The 25,253-nt window shown below is 40.1% G+C and overlaps 1 protein-coding gene across 3 annotated transcripts in view; it reads left to right on the forward strand.

Annotated features, from left to right (window-relative positions):
* Nucleotides 1-24,793, forward strand: part of DNAJC27 (DnaJ heat shock protein family (Hsp40) member C27) — a 38,954-nt gene extending 14,161 nt beyond the window's left edge. Inside the window, exons 3-7 of one of the 3 annotated variants that reach the window (XM_059079226.2) lie at nucleotides 917-986; nucleotides 10,511-10,675; nucleotides 11,311-11,433; nucleotides 17,276-17,436; nucleotides 20,929-24,793. In XM_059079226.2, coding sequence (XP_058935209.1) covers nucleotides 917-986; nucleotides 10,511-10,675; nucleotides 11,311-11,433; nucleotides 17,276-17,436; nucleotides 20,929-21,061 — 652 coding nt within the window. In that variant the 3' untranslated portion in view covers nucleotides 21,062-24,793. The remainder of the gene's footprint in view (nucleotides 1-916; nucleotides 987-10,510; nucleotides 10,676-11,310; nucleotides 11,434-17,275; nucleotides 17,437-20,928) is intronic. The other 2 variants (XM_059079228.2, XM_067007997.1) reach the window with 2 other exon arrangements.
* Nucleotides 24,794-25,253: the final 460 nt, after the last annotated feature.

Consider the following 25,253-nt stretch of genomic DNA (forward strand, 5'->3'; position numbering starts at 1 on the left):
AGGTCAACACCTTTGCTGGGCAGCTTGCCCTCGGTTTGCCCTAACACCACTGAGTGTGGGCGGGGAGACGACTCCACACCCTTCTTTCCAGATAAGAAAACAGGGGCCCAGAGTCCCGGGGTGGGGGCCAAGGTGAAAAAAGAATGGAAACGGCCTCCCAAAGGAGGCTGCCTGCAGTCACGCACAATCCTTCAAGGGTCCCGCGGCCTACCCCATTACTCCATCAGCCATCCCCAACCAGCCGCCTTTGCTGTAGAAACAGTAATAGTGATTTTCCTTTAAAAAAATAAAAGGACTGGAAGCAGGTATACTGTGATGTTAACAGTAGTTAATTCTAACATGAATGGTTGTTACTTCCCTTTTTGTTCTCTTCTGTATTTCCAAATTTCTGAAAACAAATGGACTATTGTTCTTGCTCAAATGAAGGGCATAGGAAAATTAAACAATCAACATTAATAATATACATCCTTATACTGTTTATTTTATACTATTCATTGTACTGCATGGTAACCAAGCATAACCAGTAGTAATTACGATGTCTTACTAAGTGAAGTAAAACATTTTGTTTTCCATCATCTTGCTCCTACTGTCCCAAATCCATTTTTTTTTTTTTTTAGCACCACAGTAATAGCTACTATTTGTTTGTTACGGGGTGTGGACTGAAGTGTGGAGGTAAGGTGAGGCTAAATGAGGGTGTTTATTCCAAGTGAGTTTAGGGTTCTTAAAACAGGAGCCACCCGCCAGGTTGTGGCTCCTGTTGTAAAGATTATCTAGAATCAAGAAGAGGCACTAAGAAAGTACCTCTCTTAAATTTCATACACATAACCTTTTGAAATTCATAAGTGACATAAATGATATTAATATGAATACAGAAGCCATGACCTTCTTTGGGATTGTTTGCATTTGAACATTTCAGGGTACAAGTCAGAGACAGAGAAATCAAAGTTAACATCTTCGATATGGCTGGACATCCCTTCTTCTACGAGGTAAGAAAGACTTTTTGAGAAAACCTATATCCAGTATTGTCAGTGGGTTGAAGGAAAGATCCCGAATTACCAAACAACCAATATTCAAGTCATGTGTAAAAATAGGTAAATTTAGCTGGTGTTTGTGGCTTCCCTTTGGAGCTTTAACTTAATGGATATCTGTTGGTCTTTTGTGCTATCTCCTTAAATAGTGGTAGGAAATTTTGTTGCTAATGTTTCAAACACTTAGATAAGACATTTTAACCTTCAAAGGACTGTTGCTTTTTACTTTGTGCCTTAGCCCAGAATGTGAAAAGATAATTACATAAGTACAGGGACTTAGGAATTCAGAAATGAACCCATTGTAGCAGTGTTTCTAGAGTGATTTTTCCAGTGCACTCCTCAGTCATGTGTGCTCTCTCCCCAGAAGAAGCTAAAGCATCCTCACTTGGTTTACTTTCATCAGTCCTAAGTAGTCTCAAAATCAATCTCATGGTCTTTATCTTTTGTTTTTCCTTCCTTGGGTTTTTCATTTATTTCCTCCCTTCTGCTTGCTTTGGGTTTATTCTACTCTTCTTGTTCTAGGTTCTTGAGGTGGGAGCTTAGATTATTGATTTGAGACTTTCTTTTCTGATGTATGCATTTAGTATTATAAATTCCCCTCTCAGTACTGCATAGCTCTATCCCACAAATTTTCATATGTTGTATTTTCATTTTCATGTCATTCATCCAGCTTTTTAAAAAATTTCCCTTGAGATTTTCTGTTTGACCTGTGGATTATTTAGAAGTGTGTTGTTTAGTTTCCAAGTGTTAGAAATTTTCCTGTTATCTTTCTGTTATTAATTTCTAGTTTGATTTCATTGTGATCAAAGAACACACTATATGATTTCAATTTTTAAAAATTTGTTGAGGTTTCTTTTTCATGGCCCAGGACGTGGTCTATCTTGGTATATGTTACATGGGTGCTTGAAAAGAATGTATATTCTGCTACTGTTGGATAAAGTGTTCTATAAATATTTATTAGAGCCTGTTGGTCAGTGGTGTTGTTGTTGAGTTCTTTTATATCCTTGCTGATTTTCTGATTAGTTCTGTCAGTTGCAAAAAGAGGGGTTTTGAAGTTGCCAACATTAATTGTGGATTTGTCTGTTTCTCCTTTCAGTTCTATTGATTTTTGCTTCACATATTTTGCAGCTCTCTTGTTTGGTGCATATACATTTAGGATTGCTATGCCTTCATTATATAATTTTATTATTATATCCTGTCCCCCCTGTGTCTCTTTTCTTTGTAATATCTATTTTATCTGATATTAATATAGATATTTCTGCTTTCCTTTGATTACTATTTGCATGATACATCTTTTTCTATCCTTGCACTTTCAGCCTGCTTATATCATTATATTTGAAGTGATAAGACATACATAGTTCAATCATGTTTTTTAATGTATTATGCCAATTTCTGTCCTTAGACCACCTACTCTTATGTAGTTATTGATATGTTAGTGTTTAACTTTATTATTTTTTTTGTTTTCCTTTTTTTTTAAATGAATTTATTTATTTTTGGCTGCTTTGGGTCTTGGTTGCTGCCCGCGGGCTTTCTCTAGTTGTGGTGAGCTGGGGCTACTCTTCATTGCAGTGCACGGGCTTCTCATTGTGGTGGCTTCTCTTGTTGCTGAGCACGGGCTCTAGACATGCAGGTTTCAGTTGTTGTGGCACGTGGGCTCAGTAGTTGTGGCTTGTGAGCTCTAGAGCACAGGCTCAATAGTTGTGGTGCACGGGCTTAGTTGCTCTGTGGCATGTGGGATCTTCCCGGATCAGGGCTCAAACCCATCCTCTTCATTGGCAGGTGGATTCTTAACCTCTGTGCCACCAGGGAAGCCCTTGTTTTCCATTTTTCATTTCTGTTTTCTTTTTCCTGCCTTCCTGTGGGTTACTTGAACACTTTTTGAATTCCATTTTGATTTGTCAATAGTGTTTTTTAAATAAATTTATTTATTTTATTTATTTTACTTTTGGCTGCATTGGGTCTTCGTTGCTGCACGTGGGCTTTCTCTAGTTGTGGTGAGTGGGGGCTACTCTTCGTTGCGGTGCGCGGGCTTCTCATTGCGGTGGTTTCTCTTGTTGCGGAGCACTGGCTCTAGGCACACGGGCTTCAGTAGTTGCGGCTCTTGGGTTAGTTGCTCCGCGGCATGTGGGATCTTCCTGGGCCAGGGATTGAACCCATGTCCCCTGTATTGGCAGGTGGATTCTTAACCACTGTGCTACCAGGGAAGCCCCTCTATAGTGTTTTTGAGTAAATCTTTCTGCATAGCTTTATTAGTGGATACTCTAGTTATTATACTATATAAGTTATCACAGGCTACTGGTGTTGTTACTTTAACAATTTGAGTGGAGTGTAGAAACTTTTCCTTCTTTTACTCCCCTTTATCCTCTCCCATTTATAATATAATTGTCTTAAATATATTCTCTAAGTATATTAGAAGCACAACAGTGTTTAATTTTTGCTTAACTGTCAAACATAATTTAGAAAACTTGAGAGAAGGAAAGCATATTGTATTCACCTGTATTTTTACTTACTCTGTTCTTTCATCCTTTTTTATGTTCCAGGGTTCCTTCTTTTATCATTTCCTTTCTGTGTGGAGGATTCCTTTAGCCATTCTTTTAGTGTAGCTCTGCTGGCAACAGATTCTCTTAGTTTTCCTTGATTAAGAATGTTTTGGTTTCTCCTTTGGTCCTGGAGAATTTTTTCTTTTGCAGGTTATGGGATTCTGGTTTGATATTGTTACCAAACCAAACTTGGGTCCACTCGCCTGTGCGCAGTAAATCCAATTCTACTGACAGTAGGTTGTGGTGAAGGAAAGTGCAGCAGTTATTGCAGGTGCCAAGCAGGTAGTCCCGGACAGCTAATGCTGGAAAAAAAAAGACCCGAATTCCCCAAAGGGTTTCAGCAAAGCATTTTTAAAAGCAAGGGCGCCCCCCTCCAACCCCCCTGCACAGGGTATGTGATCAGCTTGTGCACAATTCTCTGACTGGTTGATGGTGGGATAACAGGGCAGAATAATAGGAATTAACGTTATCAATCCTTAGACGCCAGTAGGTCCGGGGGGTGGGGGGGCTTTGTGCTCATGATCGTCAAGTAATTAATTTCTTCCATTGGTGGTTTTAGCATCTGTAAACCAACTCAAGAAGTGTGCATCAGATACTATTATCTAGGTACTTCAGAGAAGAGGTACAGCAGAGGATATGGGGGAGGGGTCTGTCCTGAAAAGTCCCCATAGTGTCCTGCTCGGTTACAATTTTTCTTTTTTTTCAACACTTGAAAAATAGTGTGCTTCTTTCCTCTGGCCTCATGGTTTCCGATTAAAAATCTGCTGTCATTTGAAATGGTTTTTTCCCCCATTTTTTTGAACATTGTCAATACTTTTTTATATAAGATCAGGTCCATTTCATCTTAAACTTAGAAATTTCTGCCGTAAAATTGTTTCAACTCTGCATTTAAGAAAGAGCAGTTTTTTAAACATTGTATTTCATGGGAAAATAGTACATATCACAGAAGACTTCCTACTTTGCTGTTTTCTCTGATTTCTCTTGAGCACTGTGCAAAGTTATTTCATGTTATATGAGAATCATTTCTCCTCTTATGATAATATTCCTCTTCTCTACTTAGATTTCCTTATCATTTGCGGTTTTGAGGCCAGCTCTTGTACTCACTGAGCCTCTTAATCCCCTGTAATTTCACCGCTCTCAGGGAAGAAGTAAGTGGGGTTTCTGAGGAATGGGATATTTATTGGGAAGGTTAACTCATTTAGGTTCGGAGAGGTGTCATTTTTTCTCTGACCGCTTTCATGGTATTTTTCCTTTGTCTTTAATTTTTACAGGTTTAATTATGATGTCTTTTGGCATGGATTTCTTTGAGTTTTTCCTGTTTGGGGTTTTCTCAGCTTCTTGAATCTGTAGGTTTATGTCTCCTGCCAAATTTGGGAAGTTTTCATCCATTATTTCTTTAAGTATTTTTCAGCCCCACCACGATTCTCCTCTCCTTCCAGGACTCTGATCTTATTATAGTCTCACAGGTCCCTGAGGCTCTCTTTTTTTTCTTTCTTTTTTTCCTTTTCTTTTCTTTCCTTTTTTTAGTTTATTTTCTCTCTATTTTTCAGATTAGGTTATTATTGTTTTGCCTTCCATTTCACTGATTCTTTCCACTGTCTCCTCCATTCTGCTCTTGAGCCCAACTATAATACTAGGCTTTTTATTTCATTCATTCTATTTTTCAGTAATTTATTTTTCTAAAATTTCCACTCAGCCTTTGCTTGAGTGGGTGGGAGTGGTGAGAGAGTTTTTCTGAGGTGACAGGCTGAAGTAGAGTGGTTATCATGTTTCCTGGTCCTTCACTAAAGAGAGCAGGCTTTTGTTAGGCTTTTATTGGTCTGTACCCATTGGCATTTCCAGGTTGTACTTCTGCAGCTCTAAGTTTTGGATACATGAGGCAAAAGAAAACCCAGGGAACTCATTGCTGTGTCATTCCTCAGGTCCTGAGGTACCTAGCTTGTCTGCCTTCTTATTCCCACCTTCCAGAATCTTCTTTTTGTTTGTTTGTTTTGTTTTTTTGTTTTTTTTCTTTGGTTTCTTTTGGCCGTGCCATGTGGCATGCGGGATCTTAGTTCCCCAACCAGGGATTGAACCCATGCCCCCTGCAGTGGAAGCGTGGAGTCTTAACCACTGGACTGCCAGGGAAGTCTCTGTATGTTTTATATATAGCATCCAGAATTTTTACTTGTACTTAGCGGAAAGCATAGGGAAAAGCACATGTACTCCATCTTCCCACAGGAAACGTAACTTTTAATGGCTATATAATCTTCCATCTTGTGAATATACCCAAATATTTAGGTTAAGTGAATTCCTTTCAAATGTGAAGCCTTACAGTGGATTAAATCAATTTTACAAGTATAGAATATTGTCAGTGAAAAAGGAATGGAGGCTCTAGGTGACCAAAGTTTGACATAGATTCTAACTACCAGAAATGCTAACATAAATCTTAGATTACACCAAAGTCATGTAAGTGGAAAGTTAGAAGATGCCTGAGAATTATGTGGTCCAGACTTCTGTCATTGTAGGATTTCTTTCTGTAGCATTCCTGATTGATGGCCATCATTCATTCACCAGATAACAGTATGCCAGTTTCTATGCTGCACACTGAAAATACACAGCTCCAGTTTTCACGACACATAATTATGTCAGAGAAGACACATGGTAAACAAAGGACAAAATGCTTGGGGCATTTAATACCCACACTTAGCTTATCTGGAAGGTCAGGAAATCCTGTTGAAGGAAGCAACATTTAAACTGAGGCTTGATGAAGAAGTAAGAGTTATGTAGGTTGGTGGGAATCCAGGGACAGTATAATACACGGGGCAGTTTTGAGTGGTGCAGACTGTTAGAGTTTGGAGAATGAGTATCTCTAATGATAGGGTCTCACTACTTCATGAGTTAATCCTTTACAGAGTTAAAAACTCTACATTAACAACTTCTCTGTTATGAAGGCTGCCTTCCTTTGAATTTGCTACTGATGCTGGCCTTGTTTTTGAAGCAACATAGCCCGAGTCTGTGCTTCTGCAAGAGAACCTTCCTAATATTTGTTAGTCTGCACCTTTCCAGGTAAAACATTTTTTATTCCTGCCACAGCTATACCAATCAGCATCCTGTGTGGATAACCTCTAGGTAGCTCATAGGGAGCTGAGAACTGAGCAACACATTTCAGATATTGTCCAACTAGTGAAAAAGACTGAGTGTTCTGTTACTTCTGTATTAGACACAAGGCTCTTATTAATGCAACCCAAAATTGCAATAGCTATTTTTTAGCAGCTCACAAAAATAGAAGTATAATTAATAGAAGCACCTTGAAATCACCACTTCTAAAGTGCCTTTTCTCCAAAATAGCCTTGATCTCTCCTTTTTGGTCAAGTATTTGCTGTCTGTAGCTCAAACCCTCCTATTTGACGAGACCAAAGCCATCATCTTCTTTCTAAGCCCTAAACTGACCAAAGTACACTTTTGCTCAGCACACACCTAGTGAAGCATCCATAGTCATTCTCAAGGTCCCTGGCTTCCTCAAATCCTTAGTGTCTGTCCTCCATTGAAGCTTCCATTGTCACCAGTCCATTTGACAGTTTTACCCAAAGGGCCTGCTGAGAAAAGACAGTCTGCTTAGTATGTCAGATAGCAATCTCGGAGGAAAGAGTCAGAGAGGGGACTCCTAAGAGAATGATGGCCTGTATTTTACCACCAGTCTTGCTTTCAGTGGTGCACACAGCTGAATTCTGGGGTTTATTGGGATGAGTTAGTGGGTCTATTAAAACTTCCTGAGCAGGTTTCTCTAACCTATAAGCTAGAAAGTTTGCCATCTCTGCTTTAAAATTAAATAATTCCAATTCCCTTAGCATCCTATTTAATTAAACTTTGAATGTGGCAAGTCTGCCAGGACTACAGTAGAAAGCTGTTTGGGGAGGTAAGAATAATGGAACTCTAGGGACCACTGAGGCATCAACTCTGACCTTTCCATTTCACAGAAACTAAGGCTTGAGGTAATAAAGTCACTTACTCAAGATGACAGCTAGTTGCTGAACCCAGACTTGAACTTGAGTCCCTTGAAAGAGAAATCCATTGAGCTCATTTAATTCTCTTTTTACACACAAATCTCCCTCTGAACAGCATGATCTGATTTTGGAATTCTTTCCCCTTTTGGCGTCTACTTTTGTTCTCTACTGTAGCACATTCAGCCATTTGATTATACAAATACTTATACCTGCTAGGCCCAGGGGGTGACACAAAGATGATATGTTCCTTCATGTCGCCTACAGTCTAGTGGGGAAGACACCTGGATATGCTTCTAACTATGAAACTAGACAGGAAGTGACATGAGTGCTATTAGAAGTACAGAGTGCTGTGGTATTCCAGGGGACATAGAGATTGCATTCTGTTTTGCAGGTGGAAGGGATTAAGTGGTGAGAATGGGGGAAGAAGAAGCTACCTGAAAAATACAGCATTATAGCTAGATCTTAGACAATGAAAGATGAAGAGGTATCCATTTCCAGGTGGAGTTAGGAAGGCATAGGACAGGTTTGGGGAATGAGAGATTATCCAGTTTGAAGTACAGGGAACAGGAGGGGGATAAAGCTGGGAAGGTCGTGGAGGGCTGATCAGACACTGTTAATATCAATTAAAAGAGTTTGAACTTTGGAGGGTGGGCAGTAGGGAAACACTAAAGAATTTTTGAGCCGGGGCTTTAAAAAGATACATATGCACAATATATAACGTTGCTATGGAGATTGCTTAGAAGACTCTTGCAGTCGAGCAGTCAAGAGATAATGTTGGCAATGAAAATGGAAAGGAAGTGACAGTGCAAGAAGCATGGCAGAGGCGGCTTCTACAGAATTGTTTGAATCTGCTGGGCAAAGGAACAGAAGAGCAGCAGAGGCTAACACCAGGCTTTCAGGCTTTCAACCTGAGTGGCTCAGTGAGGGGTGTGCTACTTTCATCACTAGAAGTTCAAGAGAAGGAAAAGTTTAGGAAGGAATGAATTGGAGGGTTTCCTGTTGTGCAGATGGAATCTGAGTTTCCAACAGGACATTCAGCTGGAAGTCTAGAGCTCATTGGAAATGTGGGTCTAGAAGCGCTGATGAAAGGACTCAGCTTGGAGGTTCTCACAGTTGAAACTGTGCAAGTGGTTGATTTTGCTGAGTTGGGAGGAAGGATAACAAAGAAAGGACGAGGGCCCAGGACAGGGTTTGGAATTGTGGCGGCAGACTGGAGTGGGAGCAATGGAGAGAAGAGGAGTCGGTGGAAGAGAGATCAGTTAAGAACCTGGAGAATGTGGTGTGAGGGAGCCCAGGCAGCAGGAGTTTCTAGACAGAAGGGAAAACTCTATTGTAACTCCTGCAGGAGGGCTAAGGGCCATGAGTACTGAGGGTAGAAGACACCTTCCTGGTCTTCATCACATTAAATTCGTTCCAATTTTGTTGGTTTTGATTTTAGGGGATAGCTTTCTATGTTTATATAAATTAAGAGGCACTTGCATTCTTGGTGCAGGTGTCTCTCTATGCTCAGAAACCTATAGACACTTCATGCCAGACATGTGAGAGATGTCTTCATTCTTACTACATATCCAGCGTGAGTCTGAGTACTTACTGGAATTTTCTGAAAAGAACATATAATACATGGCCTCTGTCAAGATTCTTACTGGAATTTTGGCCTGAAATCCCCCAGTCTGTCAGTGTTGTTCCTTATCCACCTAACCTGTCATGTTAGCGCCTCTACCACTTTATTACGCCCTGTACTTCATGCTGCCTCTTCCCAGATTTGAAGCTATGCCCCAGAGGTCAGTTGCCATTTTTTTTTAAAGGAACATTTATTTATTTATTTGTTTGTTTGTTTGTTTATTTTTGGCTGCGTTGAGTCTTCATTGCTACACTCGGGCTTTCTCTAGTTGCCGGGAGCAGGGGCTACTTTTTGTTGCGGTGCACGGGCTTCTCATTGCAGTGGCTTCTCTTGTTGCGGAGTACAGGCTCTAGGCACATGCGCTTCAGTTGTGGCATGCGGGCTCTAGAAACACAGGTTCAGTAGTTGTGGCACATGGGCTTAGTGGCCCCGCGGCATGTGGGATCTTCCTGGACCAGGGCTCGAACCCATGTCCCCTTCATTGACAGGCAGATTCTTAAACCACTGCACCACCAGGGAAGTCCTCAGTTGCCATTTTTAATAAGAACATCAAAGGAGGACAGTCAGAATAAATGCAAGGAAGGAAGGGAGAAGGTGCTGATACACGTTGTTTTCCAGGCACTATTTAGGTGCTCTGCCTTCATTATCTCATTTGATCCTCATAATAACCCTGTGAAGTAAGTAGTGTTATCCCCATTTTACAGATGAGGAAACTGAGATGCAGAGAGGTTATGTGATTTGCCCAAGATCCCAGAACTAGTAAGTAAGTGTGAACGCAGATCTGACTCCAGAGCCCATTCTCTTTTCCACTGCATCACACAGACACTCAGAGTTTGGAGTTCTAGAGTTGCTATAGAGACCCAAGAGTCATAGGGAGGTTCTGCCTAGCATCCTGGGGGAAGCCAGCTTTGGGATGTGATATATAAATGGCTGTACCTACTGCTGATACTTGTGTCATTTTTTGCCTTACGTTCTTTTTAATTATTCACTCACCTTCCTAGTTCTCCCTAAGAAGAATGCTATATAATTTGTGTTCTTTTAAAGGCCTACTAACAACAATTAAAGATTGATCGCCTCTGGGGCGTGGAACTGGAGGTGAGGAGGGGTGGGGCAGGAGGCCGTTAGTTCCATCACAAGTCCTTCTATACTAAGAGACTTTTAAAAATTATTATTATGTTACTTTGATTTTATAAAAAGCCCTCCAAAGGCCAGTAGTACAATTAGAAAACACTATGAATACACAAAAGAACACACTTTGCTAAGTCAATGACTGCAAGATATACTTTTATAAAATCACAATAACTACATTTTGTGCACCTGTTCTTTTATGTGAAGGTTCGTAATGAGTTTTACAAGGACACACAGGGTGTGATACTGGTCTATGATGTTGGGCAGAAAGATTCCTTTGATGCCCTTGATGCATGGCTGGCAGAAATGAAGCAAGATCTTGGACCTCATGGAAACATGGAAAATATTGTATTTGCAGTGTGTGCCAACAAGGTAACTGCTTTGGAAATGGTATGCTCAACTTTCTAGGTTCATTATGGCAAGGGTGTGGCTGAGTTTTGGGGAATAAATAAAAAGAAAAAAATTCTGCAATCTGTAATATAGGAATCAACAGCTTTTCAAAACAAAGGTCCCTAAAACAAAAACAGTTAAAAATCAAACCTGGCATATCAGGATTTTTATCCATTTATTTTCACTGGTGCCATACTTGGGGAGGATATTGGTGACTGAGCAGGAGAGGTGGAGCCTAATAATAACACTCTGACCTGATTGGAGGAGGGGAAGCAATTAGGTGAAACGTGGACTGTGGAAGGGTGTGAAGGGCCGACCATGGCCCTCAGGCGTGGCAGACATGATGACGCCAGCTTTCACAGAGGTGAGCAGCAGCAGTGTTCTCAAGGGAGAATGCTGGTGTCAGGCACTTGTGGTCTCGCCACAGAAAATCAATCCACATTCAATATAAGTAATTTTTAAATCGTTTTTGTTCCTGATAATTTTATACGCTAGTGCTGGGGTTCACTTAAGAAGAGTTTTTGCCTCAGCAAAGGATTGACAGAGGCCTACTGGGCCTATTCTAGTGGGACAAGGTTGGAATCTTCTCTCCCCCTGCCCCCAACTTTTAATTTCAGATAGACTGTGCTAAGCACCGCTGTGTTGATGAAAGTGAAGGACGTCTTTGGGCTGAAAGCAAAGGGTTCTTGTACTTCGAAACTTCGGCTCAAACTGGAGAAGGAATCAGTGAGATGTTCCAGGTAACCTAGCATTTTATTGTTTTAGAGTTTGTGTCAAGGCTGACCATACAAAATTTTAGTGTAAATTATGAGAAGCAAAATAGTAATAGGAATTTCTCATTAGAATAGGCTCTTTCTTTTAAGAAGCTAGTAAGAAAGAAAGAATGGGAGAGAGAGGGAGAGAATGAGTATGTGTGTATGTGTGATATTTCTCTGCTGTCTGTTTTAGACCAGATCTGGCTGCTCATCAGAATTACCTGGGGAAATTCTTCAAAATACAAATTGCTGGGCTCCAGACCTACTGGAAGCTCAATGCTTTGATGGAGCTGAGGAACCTGTATTTTGAAAAATCTCTCTAGGTGATCCTGATGATCATCAACTTTAACAACACTTATTATATAGTTACTTAAATGGGACAAAGATTTTCTTTAAAACCACCTTTGGTTACATTTGTATGCATAATCAAATGAAGGCATTACTTTGGCAAAATTGCCTTGCCATAGCTGATATAATCCTATATCATAGCCCATGGGGGTACAGTTAGAGACCAGGAGACTATCATTGCAGAATCCAGCCAGTCATACGTAAAAGTTCGGTCTCACCGATCACGTAGGCAATAGAAGGATGGACTAACATGGCAACCTGAATAGATGGTCATTTTTTAGAATTTACTAATCTAGAATAATTTTAAGGGGGGGAGACTACCTAAACAACAAATTATAGTCAACTCTTTTTTAAAAAAATATTATTTTTTTAAAATAATTAATTAATTTTTGGCTGCTTTGGGTCTTTGTTGTTATGTGCGGGCTTTCTCTAGTTGTGGTGAGCGGGGACTACTCTTTGAGGTGCTTGGGCTTCTTATTGCGGTAGCTTCTTTTGTTGTGGAGCACGGGCTCTAGGCATGCGGGCTTCAGTAGTTGTGGCTTTTGGGCTCTAGTTCTCAGGCTCAGTAGTGGCACAGGGGCTTGGTTGCTGCATGGCATGTGGGATCTTCCCGGACCAGCACTCGAACCCATGTCCCCTGCATTGGCAGGCAGATTCTTTTTTTTTTTAGGTAAGAAGTGGATTTAATTAATTTATTTATTTATTAATTTATTTATTTTTGGGCTGCGTTGGGTCTTCATTGCTGTGCTCAGGCTTTCTCTAGTTGTGGCAAGTGGGGGCTACTCTTTGTTGCAGTGCGCAGGCTTCTCATTGTGGTGGCTTCTCTTGTTGCAGAGCATGGGCTCTAAGGTGTGCAGACTTCAGTAGTTGCAGCACGTGGGTTCAGTAGTTGTGGCACATGGGCCCTAGAGCACATGGACTTCAGTAGTTGCTGCACGTGGGCTCAGTAGTTGCGGCTCACAGGCTCTAGGGCATGCGGGCTTCAGTACTTGTGGCTTGCAGGCTCTAGAGTGCAGGCTCAGTAGTTGTGGCACACAGGCTTAGTTGCTCCGCAGCATGTGGGGTATTCCCGGACTAGGGATTGAACCCATGTCCCCTGCATTGGCAGGCGTATCCTTAAACACTGCGCCACCAGGGAAGTCCTAAAGTAGATTTATTTAGAGAGAAACACTCTCCACAGACAGAGTGTGGGCCATCTCAGAAGGTGAGAAAGGCTGGCAGGCAGATTCTTAACCACTATGCCACCAGAGAAGTCCAGTCAACTCTTAATCATAGATACATTTGAAAGTAAGTGGTGGCATGAATAATGCATTTTTTCTATGAATATATCTGATACTTTGGGAATTTTTAGCATTTCAAATAATGTAGCTATACTATAAAGAGTTGTTCTTAATTATTGAGTGGGATTTTATTTAATCTTTTGTGCTGAATTTCCTTCTAACAAGATGTCACCCCTCCTACTAGAAGACAGGTTTTATCCTTGGCTGACAGGCTGAATTGGGCATCAGTAGCGTCTATTTCAAGACCAAATAAGGTTGATATTGGTTTGCCATTTTTCTGTTCTTTTGAATACATAGACTATATAGGTACATAGTTTGTACCTATATGTATGCAATCATGATACTTAACCACTTAAATTAAATGAACCAGTTAAACTTCTGGAGAAGTTTACATGCTTCATCTCATATGAGACTCTTAATGTGTGGCAGGTATTCTCATTTCAGATATGGAGACATCTAAGAGTAGTAGTGATTTGTCCAAGAGGTATAAATAACTGTTAGAGATTAAATTTCTTTCAGCACTTTGAAGATACTGGTTCATTCTCTTCTGGCCTCTATTGTGTCCCATGAGATGTTAGCACCTGTTCTTACTCTTATTCCTTTATATATAATGTGTCCTTTTTTTCCTCCAGCTACTTTCAAGAGTTTATCTTTGATTTTCAGCAGTTGTGCTATGTGCCTAGGTGTAGTTCTCTTTATATTTATCTTACTTGGGGGTTGTTGATTTTCTTGGACTGGTAAGCAGGTGTTTTTCATCAAATTTGGGAAGTTTTTTTTTTTAATCATTATTTCTTCCAATTTTTTTTGGCCCTATTCTCACTCTCTTTTCCTTCTGGGGCTCCAATTATGTATACATTAGACCATTTTATTTTTTCCCATAGTCCTTGAGACTTTATTTTTCTTCCATTTTCCTTTGTTTTTCAGATTGCATAGTCTCTATTGATCTGATTTCAATCTGCTGTTAAATCTACCAAGTGAAGTTTTCAATTCACTACTTTTCAGTTGTAGAATTTGCATTTGGTTCTTTTGTGTAGTTCCAGTTCTTTGCTGAGATTCTCTGTTTACTCATTTTGAGCATACTCATTTTGAACTCATTTTCTTTATCTCTTTGAAATAGGTATAATAGCAGCTTTACAGTCTTTGTCCAATATCTGAACCATCTTGGGTTCAGTTTCTAGGACTGCTTTTTTCTTGACTATGGATTGCATTTTTGTTTCTTTGTATGAGTAGTGATTTTTGATTTAACACCAGATGTTGTAGACAGTACATTATAGAGACTCTAGATTTGTTTATTTTCCTCAGAAGGATGTTGATTCTTGTTTCAGCAGGCAGTTCAGTTATTGGCAGATTACATTGAACTTGTGTAGGCTTGACTTTTTGCTTTAATAGCAAGGATCTGAAGGAAGCCCAAAGTGTTTCCCAAGCCCTTCTAATTTGGCAGGACTCAGCCTGCAAATTCTGTCCCCCTTGCAGATCTTGTCAGTTCTTGGTTTTAGGTTTTGTTAGAATGAATCTAACTCCTAAGGCAAAGCCTTTCTGTGGTGTCTCAGGTAGATGCTAGGGGTATTAATGAGATGTTAAGGCAGTCTCTCTCCTCTGGCAAGGCCAAAGTCTTGTGTCCCCAGGATGGCTCTTCCCCTCACACCACTAGTCAGTTCTGTTCTCAACTCCTTAGTAGCTATTATCTGATAAGCCTCAGGTGATCTCATCCTATGTATTTATAGCCTAGCCCTCAGCTACAAACTAGTAGGGAACCCTCACATGGACTTCTGGGGCCAACTCTGCACAACTCCCTCCTATCCAAGGCCCTGCTTCACAGATTCTAGCCACTTCAGCATCCTCAAGCTCTCACCTCTGCCTCCTTAGCTCAATGGGACTTTGTGTCTGCTCAGACTCTGGCTTTCTGTGACAGAGTCAGGAAATGGACTCCAGGTAGAAGACCAAGGAGCAGTCTTGCACTTGCTGTTATCCACTACCTGAAAAGAGTTACCTCATATATTTATTCACTTTTATAGTAGTTTATGGCAGGAGGTTCAGTCCAGTACCCATTACTCCAACATGGCTGGCACTCAGACAAGGAATTTGAATAAGACTTTTGACTTCAGTTCTAGCATTCTCTATATCACCACAGCTAACCTTCTATAACATTATGTGTTATGAGTAAATGCTTGTGCCCTCAGAAATCTGTGAGTGTTTATATTTTAGGTTAACTTACAGACTAGAAGAAAACCTTATTGATACTTAGCACAAGCAAACATTTGTGACCTGTGATCCCTTTTAGGTTGCTTTTATTTTTTTAGATTAATCTTGGGTAGAGCTAATGGATAGTCTTTAAAAAAAAAAGAGGTAACAGAGGGTAATAAACTATTCTGTAAGTACTTAGAAGTAGTGCTTTCCTGCTGGTTCAGTTTAATCAATACTTTCTTTGTTTCCTATATATTTAATAGACACTTTATGTCAGGAAGGAATTTGGTTTTATCTTATACTGTTAACACAGAACAGTATTAAGACAGACTAAAACTAAGTTAACACTTCTCTTGTCTTGGTATCTAACGGCTTTTCCTTTGACACCCCTTTTCACATGTCAAGGCTTCTTGTTTAGGTTGCCAAATTGATTAGCTAATACTGGAGATAAGAAAGAGGAGTCAAAGAGAAGGATAAAAGTTTTAGATGATAATAGACACTATAGAAATATCTGGAAAAAAAAGAGGAAGAGATTAAAAAAGAAATGGAGAGATGAAGAGATAAGTCAATTTAAAAGCAGCTACAGTGTATTAAATTAGTCTTTTTTTTGGATAAATTAATCTTTTGAGTGAAGTTATTCAACAACAATAATAGTGCATAGAGCATGAAATATGAGCAGGATCAAAAAATAGTTTCACTTTGAAAAACATTATAAAAATAGGAAAAGAATATGAACAGTTTACAGAATAAGACCGATAAGCAAATGAAAAGGTACTCAGTTTTACTTATAATTAAAGAAATGAAATAAAAACTGTGAGATACACATCAGCTTGGCAAAAGTGAAGATGTATGATAATGCCCAATGTTGACAAGGGTGTGGGGAAATAGGCACTCCCATACATACTCCCATACACAGTGATGGGAGTATAAACTGGTATTGCCTTTTTGTATGAAAGTTGTCAAAATCGAAAAGTAAAATGCACATACACTTTTATTCAGTAGTTATTCTTTTAGGAATTTATCCAAAAGCAGTATTCCCACAAGTGTGCAGAGATGTATACACATTAAAAAATATTCACTAAAGCACTGTTTATGGTATAGTCACACAGTAGAATACTGAACAGTCATTTAAAAGGAGGAATTGGGGAGGGGAGGATAAGCTGGGACGAGGTGAGAGAGTGGCATGGGCATATATACACTACCAAATGTAAAATAGATAGCTAGTGGGAAGCAGCCGCATAGCACAGGGAGATCAGCTCGGTGCTTTGTGTCCACCTAGGGGTGTGGGATAGGGAGAGTGGGAGGGAGACGCAAGAGGGAGGGAATATGGGGATATATCTATATTATAACTGATTCACTTTGTTATAAAGCAGAAACTAACATACCATTGTAAAGCAATTATACTACAATAAAGATGTTAAAAAAAAAACCTAAACAAAAGAAGGAAGAAAGTGTCTATATGTAGCTAGAGAAAGGTTCCAAGATTTATTATTATGTGAAAAAAAAATGCAAGGTGCTAAGCAGTGTGTTTAATCTGCTCTCTTTTATGTAAATGCTTAGGGTTTGGTTGTGTGTATGGACTGGGTACTGATAGAAAATTATTCTGGAAGGATACTGAAATAATATATTAACAATGGTTACCTCAAGGAGAGGAACTTGAGGGGTAGGGAGACAGTTTTCATTTTACACTTTTTCCTACTATTTGAATTTTTCTAACAATATTCATGTACTAGTTTTTAATTTCAAGTGTGGTTATCTGATAGTAGGATTATAAGCCATTGAAATTTTATTCCTTATCCTTATTGTGTGTTTAAATATATATATATATATATATATATATATACACACACATATATGTATGTATAGTATGAAAGAAAAAAATCTTCCAAAGTACATTTGCTTTATTGTGAATTTTAAGTTATTGGAATATATTAAAATTCTTTAAGTTGATGGTTAGAAGGAATTCCTATTTTCTCAAAATCAGTTCTCCTCTGGGATGTGTTTTCTTTTTGCAGACCTTTTATGTATCCATAGTTGATTTATGTGAAAACGGCGGGAAACGTCCTATCACAAATAGCAGTGCTAGTTTTACCAAAGAACAAGCAGACACCATTCGTAGAATTCGAAATAGTAAAGATAGTTGGGACATGTTGGGAGTCAAACCTGGGGCCTCAAGGTAAGCAGTGCTCTCAGATATTAGTGCTGCCTTCTGTTATAGAAAAAGACCCAATCATTGGAATTATAGTGCGATATCTTCTTGTAATTGGCTAGAAATATGAAGATGTGTGGATATATCTTAGATTACTTAATAATGCTTCTTCACTGAATTAAATGAATACCAAAGGGAGAAAACAGGGCACAATTGCTTAATGTGGGAACTATGTAGTTTGTATATTATATAAGTACCTTCTGAAATTATATGCTCTGCTTTTGTTGACTAAGAGCCTTGAAGCTAATGTAACCTCAAAAAAAAAAAGAATTCTTAAATCATAGAATTTTAGAGAAGGAAAGAGTGTTAGCAATCAACCTGTCCAAACATTTCACTTCATAGGTGGGAAAACTGGGACTCAGTGAGACTAAAAACACAGTCAAGGACCCCAGGAGTTAGTGGTAGAATATTGGTTCTTGACCCTGACCACTGTGTGTCTGCCTGTCTCTGTCTCTTTCTATCTCTGTCAAAAATCCTGCTAGTAATTATTTGGGAGAAAAGGAAATACAATCACTACTCTTTGTGAAAGAATAAATCATTATCCAGCATGATTATATAACTTTTCCCCCCAGTTTTATTGAAATATAATTGATATACAATACTGTATAAGTTTAAGGTATACAGCATAATGATTTGACTTACATATTTTGTGAAACGATGACCATAGTAAGTTTAATTAACATCTGCCATCTCATATAGATACCAAAAAAAATGTTTTTTCCTTGTGATTAGAACTCTTGGAATCTACTCTCTTAATAACTTTCAATTATTATATAACTTTTAATGCTATAATAATGCTGTTACTATACATATTATTAGAGTTCTCAGACCTTTTTATTTTGCACCATAGCTTTCCTCCCCTTTCTACTTTTTCATCTTGATTCCCACAAAAGAAAAAGTAGCTCTTGAAATCGCCTTGTCGGCATCAACAGCATTAAATATCTCCTCCATTTTGGTCTCATAGCAAGTCTTTGAGTCCAGAAGGAAAGAGGGGAGGGGAAAAGGAAGACAGTTATTGGTCTCCCTGGATTTGCTAGGCATTTCTGAGGAGCTGTTAAACACCTGAAGGAATTCAGATGACCTCATAGCACAAAATTAACTGGTGGCTTTTAAATGTCCTTTTAGACTTCCATAGTCACATCCTAAATTCTTCCATTTCATCTCCAAGGGATATTGGCTCTATAACTAAGAAACTATTACTTACTAATTAACTTAGAACAATAATCATTAGGGAAAAAGAAACTTTTGGTTTCTTACTTATTCATTGTGGTTAACTGTAATCTCCCAAAATTTACAGGACCTCCATAATTTCCATATCCTTAACAAATATAACATGTTCTTTTCTTAACCTTTGTTCCTCTGGGTCTATCAAACTAATTTGTATGGCATGAGCACATTTGGGCAAAACCTAAAAACATTTATTTTATTTTATCTTTTAAGTACACCTTTATTTTATTTTTTAGCCGTGCCGTGCGGCATGTGGGATCTTAGTTCCCTGACCAGGGATCGAACCCATGCCCCCTGCAATGGAAGCATGGAGTCTTAACCACTAGACCACCAGGGAATTCCCTAAAAACATTTTTTTTAAGTTATAGAGAGTTTTAATGTTTGTTCAGTGCTGTGTTTACTCTTCTTGAACTTTAAGAAAAATCTTCTTCAGTAGAATTAATATATTTTTTACACACCTGACTCAGTCTTGTTTCTCTAAAATTTTCCTTGAAAGTTTCTCCTGCTATCCAGAATTCTTGAAAGGTACCAGGCCTAACCACTAACCCCATATGGACATGTTTCCTCAGGAAGCAGAGTGGCTAGAGGGGCCCAACCCAAGACTCACTCATGGGAAAAAGAGAGGATGCTGTTACTGCCTCAAGGACAGAGAGTCTTTTAGGGAGAATGTGATTCTTATTAGCTAATATCGAAATTATCTATGTAGAAAAGCTACATGCAAGGTAAAACAAGAAAATTCAGAAGGACTCCTCTAAGATCAGAAAGCAGAAAAAGCCTTAGAACGTATGCCTACGACATGGACAGCTGTTAACATAGCCCTATGACCTCAGTCTCCCCAAGCTGACACGTAAGATATCACATATGCACAAATAATATGTAACATTCAAGTAGAAAAATATACAATGCAAAGTGAGTATACAAACAAACATGATCAGATATCACATCCAAGATATCAAAGACCATCTCCCTGATTTGGAGAGCCAGACTAGAAGTCCTTCTGATAAAGAATAAAGGAGATTTGGGGAAGCACCAAATCCAGGCTTATAAGTTAACAAGAACCGTGAATTACAAAAGGAATTCAAAAGGGGAGTGGGAAATAACACGTCTGGTAGAGACAGAGCCAGACTCTGAGAAGGGGAGTGGCTGGGCACTTGAAAGCCTCTCAGAGGCCTGACACCTGAGGATATGAAGAGTGGGGAGAATTGCAGGGCCAGGTGGTCTCCAGCCCCCACCCCAGTAGTCCCTGCTCCTTAGAGGTCTCTCCTGGGGCTCCTTGGTCTTTGGTGAAACACTGATTGTACTGCTCCTTTCCTCTCTAGATAACATTAAATTCTCTCTTGTTTCTTCTTTGGTCTCCGGGAGCTCACTGTAACTCTCAGGTACCCCTTCCCAGTGGCTCTTTCTTGGTCAGTGGTGTCACCACCTACACCGAGGCCTTAGATTCTCCATGACCCTGGAACTCATTTCAGCCGTTTTTCTCATGTCTTCTCCACCCCTATACCCAGCTCATCATCTGCTTCTGCCAGGGCTTTGTTTCTATTATCTCTTTTGCCTTCCCTTGTTGGCTTCCACAAACACCTTAATTGAAACCCTTGTATTCATGCTTGGGTTATTGTAACAACCTCCTACCTGTCTCCTAACTTCCAAAAACAGCTTTCCCAGCACCATTTTGTCATGAAACACCTACTGTTAAAAATCCAACTTTTTTGTTCTTTTGCCTTCAAGGCCCTTCACTTACCCCTGCTCCCTGGCCAACTTTGTTTCTTGTTACTTCCCAGTGCAGTTTCCTCCTGGAACTACATGTGGGCTCCAGCTCCCTTCCTGGCCTCTGCTGGTTCTCTCCCTGCTGCTCTGTGTTCCCCACCACTGTGTCAATCCCTGAACCCAATCTTCTTCCAGAACCCTCCTCCAGGGGGCCTGCCCTGATGGCCCCTGTCCTCATTGCTTCCTTCGGCAAATGCCGAGTGCCTATGAAGTGCCGAGTACTATTTTCATCTGATCATGTTTGTTTGTATACTCACTTTGCATTGTATATTTTTCTACTTGAATGTTACATATTATTTGTGCATTGTTTGTTTCCTAGTCCTTTAGTCCTGCCTTTGAGAAAGGGTAACATTTATTTGGGGTATGCTTACTGTAAGAGATACTATGATATCCAAACAGCTAAAATGCAGTGGGTGGAGGGTGGGGGCTGACCTCGATACTGACATACAGCTTTGCTTTTTCTCATAGAGATGAAGTCAATAAAGCGTATCGGAAACTTGCTGTGCTGCTTCACCCTGACAAGTGTGTAGCACCTGGTAGTGAAGATGCCTTCAAAGCCGTTGTGAATGCCCGAACAGCCCTCCTGAAAAACATCAAATAGGAAAGTAGAAAAAAAAGACAAGTGTGGGCCTCAAGTCCAAACAGACTTTCCCTAGAGGTAAAATAGCCAACATGGGTTTTTCCTCCACAGAATCTTACAGCTCTTTTCACTCATGTGCTGTCATTTGTAAATCAGTAATTCAGGTGCCTGTTACCATGCCATAGACATTTTGCAGAGAGATGAAGTGAAGAGAACCAAGTGCCACTTATACACTACTGTTCATTTCCTGCTTATGAATGATGTAAGATTTTTTTCTCATGAGTTTGTTAGCTCTGTCAGTGTAGCATCCCTTAGGCACTTTGCTCAGGAAAGTCCATGACGTTTCTGGAAGGAGGATAGGAGGATCCTTTCACTTTTTCTTTTTTAAAAAAATTCATCATCAGAGAAGAAAACAAAAATGGAAGCAGACATAGCAGAATCCCTGAAAGTGTGGTGACCTGACAAGCAAGTTGCCCCTTGTACAGTGAGTTTCTTAGGGAGTATTTTAAGCATCAATCTATAGTTAATGAATTCTTGGCAGCCCTTCGGAAGTGAAACGAGGTGATACAATTCTGAACCGAGCAGCCCTTTTGTGACGTTCACTCTGTTCCCCTTCTCCAGCCACCAGGGGGAGAGACCAGCCAGTCCTAAGAGAACAAAGACAGTGACGGCGGCCACAAGTTCTGGTACACTGGCTGCTGCTAGTCTTGCCCCTGAATCTGAGGCCTCTCCCTGCCCGTGGAAGTGGGTGCTGGTAGCTCTAGGGAGCATCGTCGCCTAGGAATCAGGAGTCAGACTCCAAGACAGTGGTGCCTGCAGGTCACACAAGATTGAGCACACATGCCCAGAGGGCACGGCCGGCCTGGCTCGGGCATGTTCGATGCCCTAGGAGAGCCTCCACATGAGGCTTGTGCCTTCTTTGTTTCTACATCACTTTCTGCATCACAGCAGGTGAGAAAGGCAGGGGTGCCAGGCCTCCTCTTCACTTCCTCATCAGTGTTAGTTCCCTCTTTCTTCCCTCTTCTCTTCCTGTCCACATCTGCCGCCATTTCTCTTTTCTTGAATCCCTGCCTTCCGGCTCTTGACTCCTCCATCCTCCTGTGCAGGCTTCACCTGGGCCTGGTTGACCAGAGACAAGTATGGATCCTTTCGGTGGTGGACAGAGAGATCTTAAGGCCTGGGTGAGAAGAATCTCTGTTACTTTCGCTTGGGTTACAAATTTCTGATTAGTAATATTTTTAAGCTACAGATTACGAAAATTAATTTCACATAGAGAAATACATTCTCTTGCCGTAGTATCTTCCTCAGTATCCAAGGGATGGATGAAGATCAAGTGTGAGGACCAGCCTTTCTTCCAGAGCTTACAGAACCAGTGTCACTGCGTGGCTCGTTACACCATCACTCTCATGTTACTCAGATTTTTAGCTGTGACCAGGCTGCACTAATTGGGGCTTTAAAGTATATAAAACATTACTGTCTGTGAATTTTAAACAGCTATTCCATATTGATCGCCAAGGAGCATTCACCTTACCACCGGAGAAGAAAAACCACTTTCGTTTAATTCAAGCCTACTGCACTCTTCTGGACTCTTCCCTTCTCCAGAGCAGCTTTGCTTTGTGTGGCTGCCCTTGAGCTGCATTGAGCTGGTTGTCAGGAAACCAGAGCATTGTTTTCCAGTATGAATTTTCATCTCGGTGATATTGAATGCTTTTTTTTTTTCTATAAGTTGAGATACGAGTATGATTTCTTGTGGGATTTTCCTCTGGCCTTTTCATTTTAACTAGCTCTGGGCCTGTAGAACTCCAGCCCAAAGTTCTTCGAGGCCTAAATTTTGCTTAAGGCCTTCATCATGCCTGAAGTAATTAGGCATAGATCTGTTCTTACGGCAAGACTTAGGAGGGTCGTATGGAGGGACTGTGCATGGTGGTGTCAGCCCAAATTGACATGACACGTCACTGAGTATGTGGCCCTGGGTAAAAACTGGTGCCAGTTTTCATCATAGTTATTAAACACTCGATTGGTCACCTTATTCAACTACACGGTGCAGATGAGCAGTGACAGCAGAGAGAGTTCTTTAGTGCTTCCATTCATATCCTTATATAGTGAGTGACTTGTTGAAATTTAGCCTGATCTTGATTCGTAGTTCTTGAGACTCAGTTCCCAGCACCTTGGTTATTAATGTTAAGGATGGCCATGTACTACTTGATTTATGTAAAAGAAAGTTAAGCTTCAGGGTCCTAGAATTTTTCTGATTTCCATAATCCTTGAGTAGAATATCAAGAAGTAATGAAGCCTGATCTGCACTGAAAAGTAACTTCATACAAAATTTTACAGACCTCTGTACATTAATTTAAATTCTTGGTGCAAATATGTACTTTGTAATTCAACCTTATTAAAATTCTTCAGCCAGTTAGGATTGTACAATACATCAGTGAGAGTAATAGCTAGCAGAATAATTTCAAGGGCTAAAAAAATTTTTATAGAAAGTCATGTTTTTCAAAAAAGAATAATAAGTTCGAACAGCTATTATTCAAGAAAAGCCATTTCTTCTGCATCTGAGTCACCAAGAATTAACACTTTTAAAACTTGTTAGAAATACCTGGAGGCTTTTGAAATTAATTGTCCAACCTACCTAAGAACTTTAAAATATACCCTCCTTTTGTTCCTCTGTTCCTCTTTCCTGCCTCCTTTTGAATTGATATTCTCAGCTGTCAACATTTCTTTTACTTCAGCGTTGTCATTTTATTTCTTCACATAAATGTGTGCTCAGTGAAGTCCAGACTTGGGGGGTATTGTGGTGCTACCCGAGAGAAATTGCTATAACTCTGTAGATTGCACTCTCTTCTTTAAGGCTCACATTTACCTCAGGAAGCTCACTCTAGTATAGTTTTTTTTTGCATTGAATTCTCAACTGGTAAATATTTCTTTATACTGATAAACTAGTACATAATTCACTGTTCGCTAAATGAGCCACAGATAAGGCAGGTAAATTTCTGAAAGAAAGCCAGAGTAAGTGGGCAGCCCCTGTAAGCTCTGAATCAGTAATGAGGTAGCTGTTCCTCATAGAACAACGACAGAATCTCGGAGGGAGGTGTTTCGGTCTCAAGTTCGAAACGGTAGGGCCGTGCGCACATTGCCTTTGACAGGAACAGTGCCTGTCCTATAAGCCATTTCAGTGGGTCCTGGGATGTCACTCTCTCTCCACCACACTCCATATAGCTCACTCTGAGTCTGCCAACGTTTTTGTAAAACTTTTGCAGAGGAATTTAGCCGCGAAATACAGCTAACCACCTTACATTGCAAGTTTTGCAAAGTGAAGAGGGGTTCATATTTCTCATGATTGGTACTTAGCACAATTGTAAGAGACAGTTAATACTGTTTATACATTGGTTTTTCCATTAAGCATTCCTAGAGAAGACGAAAGCTTGAACTTTTGGTGTGGGGTAAGTTAGATTATGTCTGACAAGCAGTGCAATAGGAAGCCGTGCAATAAAGGCCATGTTGGTGAAATGACTCGCTGGAAAGTTGGACAGTTTGGGTGAGCTTCCTGCATCGATGGCCCGCGGGGTGGTCTGCCCTTGGGCCGGGAATGCACAGTCTCTAAATAAACCCTTTGCTCTTAGAAGTAATTTACATACTGCTTTCTGTTGAACTAACGGAAAATGTTAAATCTAACAGCTGTTTACGTCTTGTATAGAGAGTGTCATATGTATTTAAGTTGTGTATTTTTATAAAGTAAAGGCAAATGCCAAACACCGGTCTGTGGGCTGCACTTATTTGTTGAGATACTGGTCCTTAATGTAGAACATGCTAGTCTAGAAGCCAATCCAGTTCCTTACCAACTGAGATCATAGATAAGACATCTTGCTTTAGTTGCCAGTGGGTAATATGGAGGAAATTTTATTCACTGGTCCCTCAGGCTAACCTTAATTAAGATTTTTTTTTTTTTTTTTTTTTTTTTTTTTGTGGTATGCGGGCCTCTCACTGCTGTGGCCTCTCCCGTTGCGGAGCACAGGCTCCGGACGCGCAGGCCTAGCGGCCATGGCTCACGGGCTTAGTTGCTCCGCGGCATGTGGGATCTTCCCGGACCAGGGCACGAACCCGTGACCCCTGCATCGGCAGGCGGATTCTCAACCACTGCGCCACCAGGGAAGCAGGCTAACCTTAATTAAACTGTGATGTAAGTCTTTTGATCTCTTAAAGAAAGATACTA

The sequence above is a fragment of the Kogia breviceps genome, chromosome 11, assembly GCF_026419965.1.
Source record: "Kogia breviceps isolate mKogBre1 chromosome 11, mKogBre1 haplotype 1, whole genome shotgun sequence".
Classification (NCBI taxonomy): Eukaryota; Metazoa; Chordata; class Mammalia; order Artiodactyla; family Physeteridae; genus Kogia; species Kogia breviceps.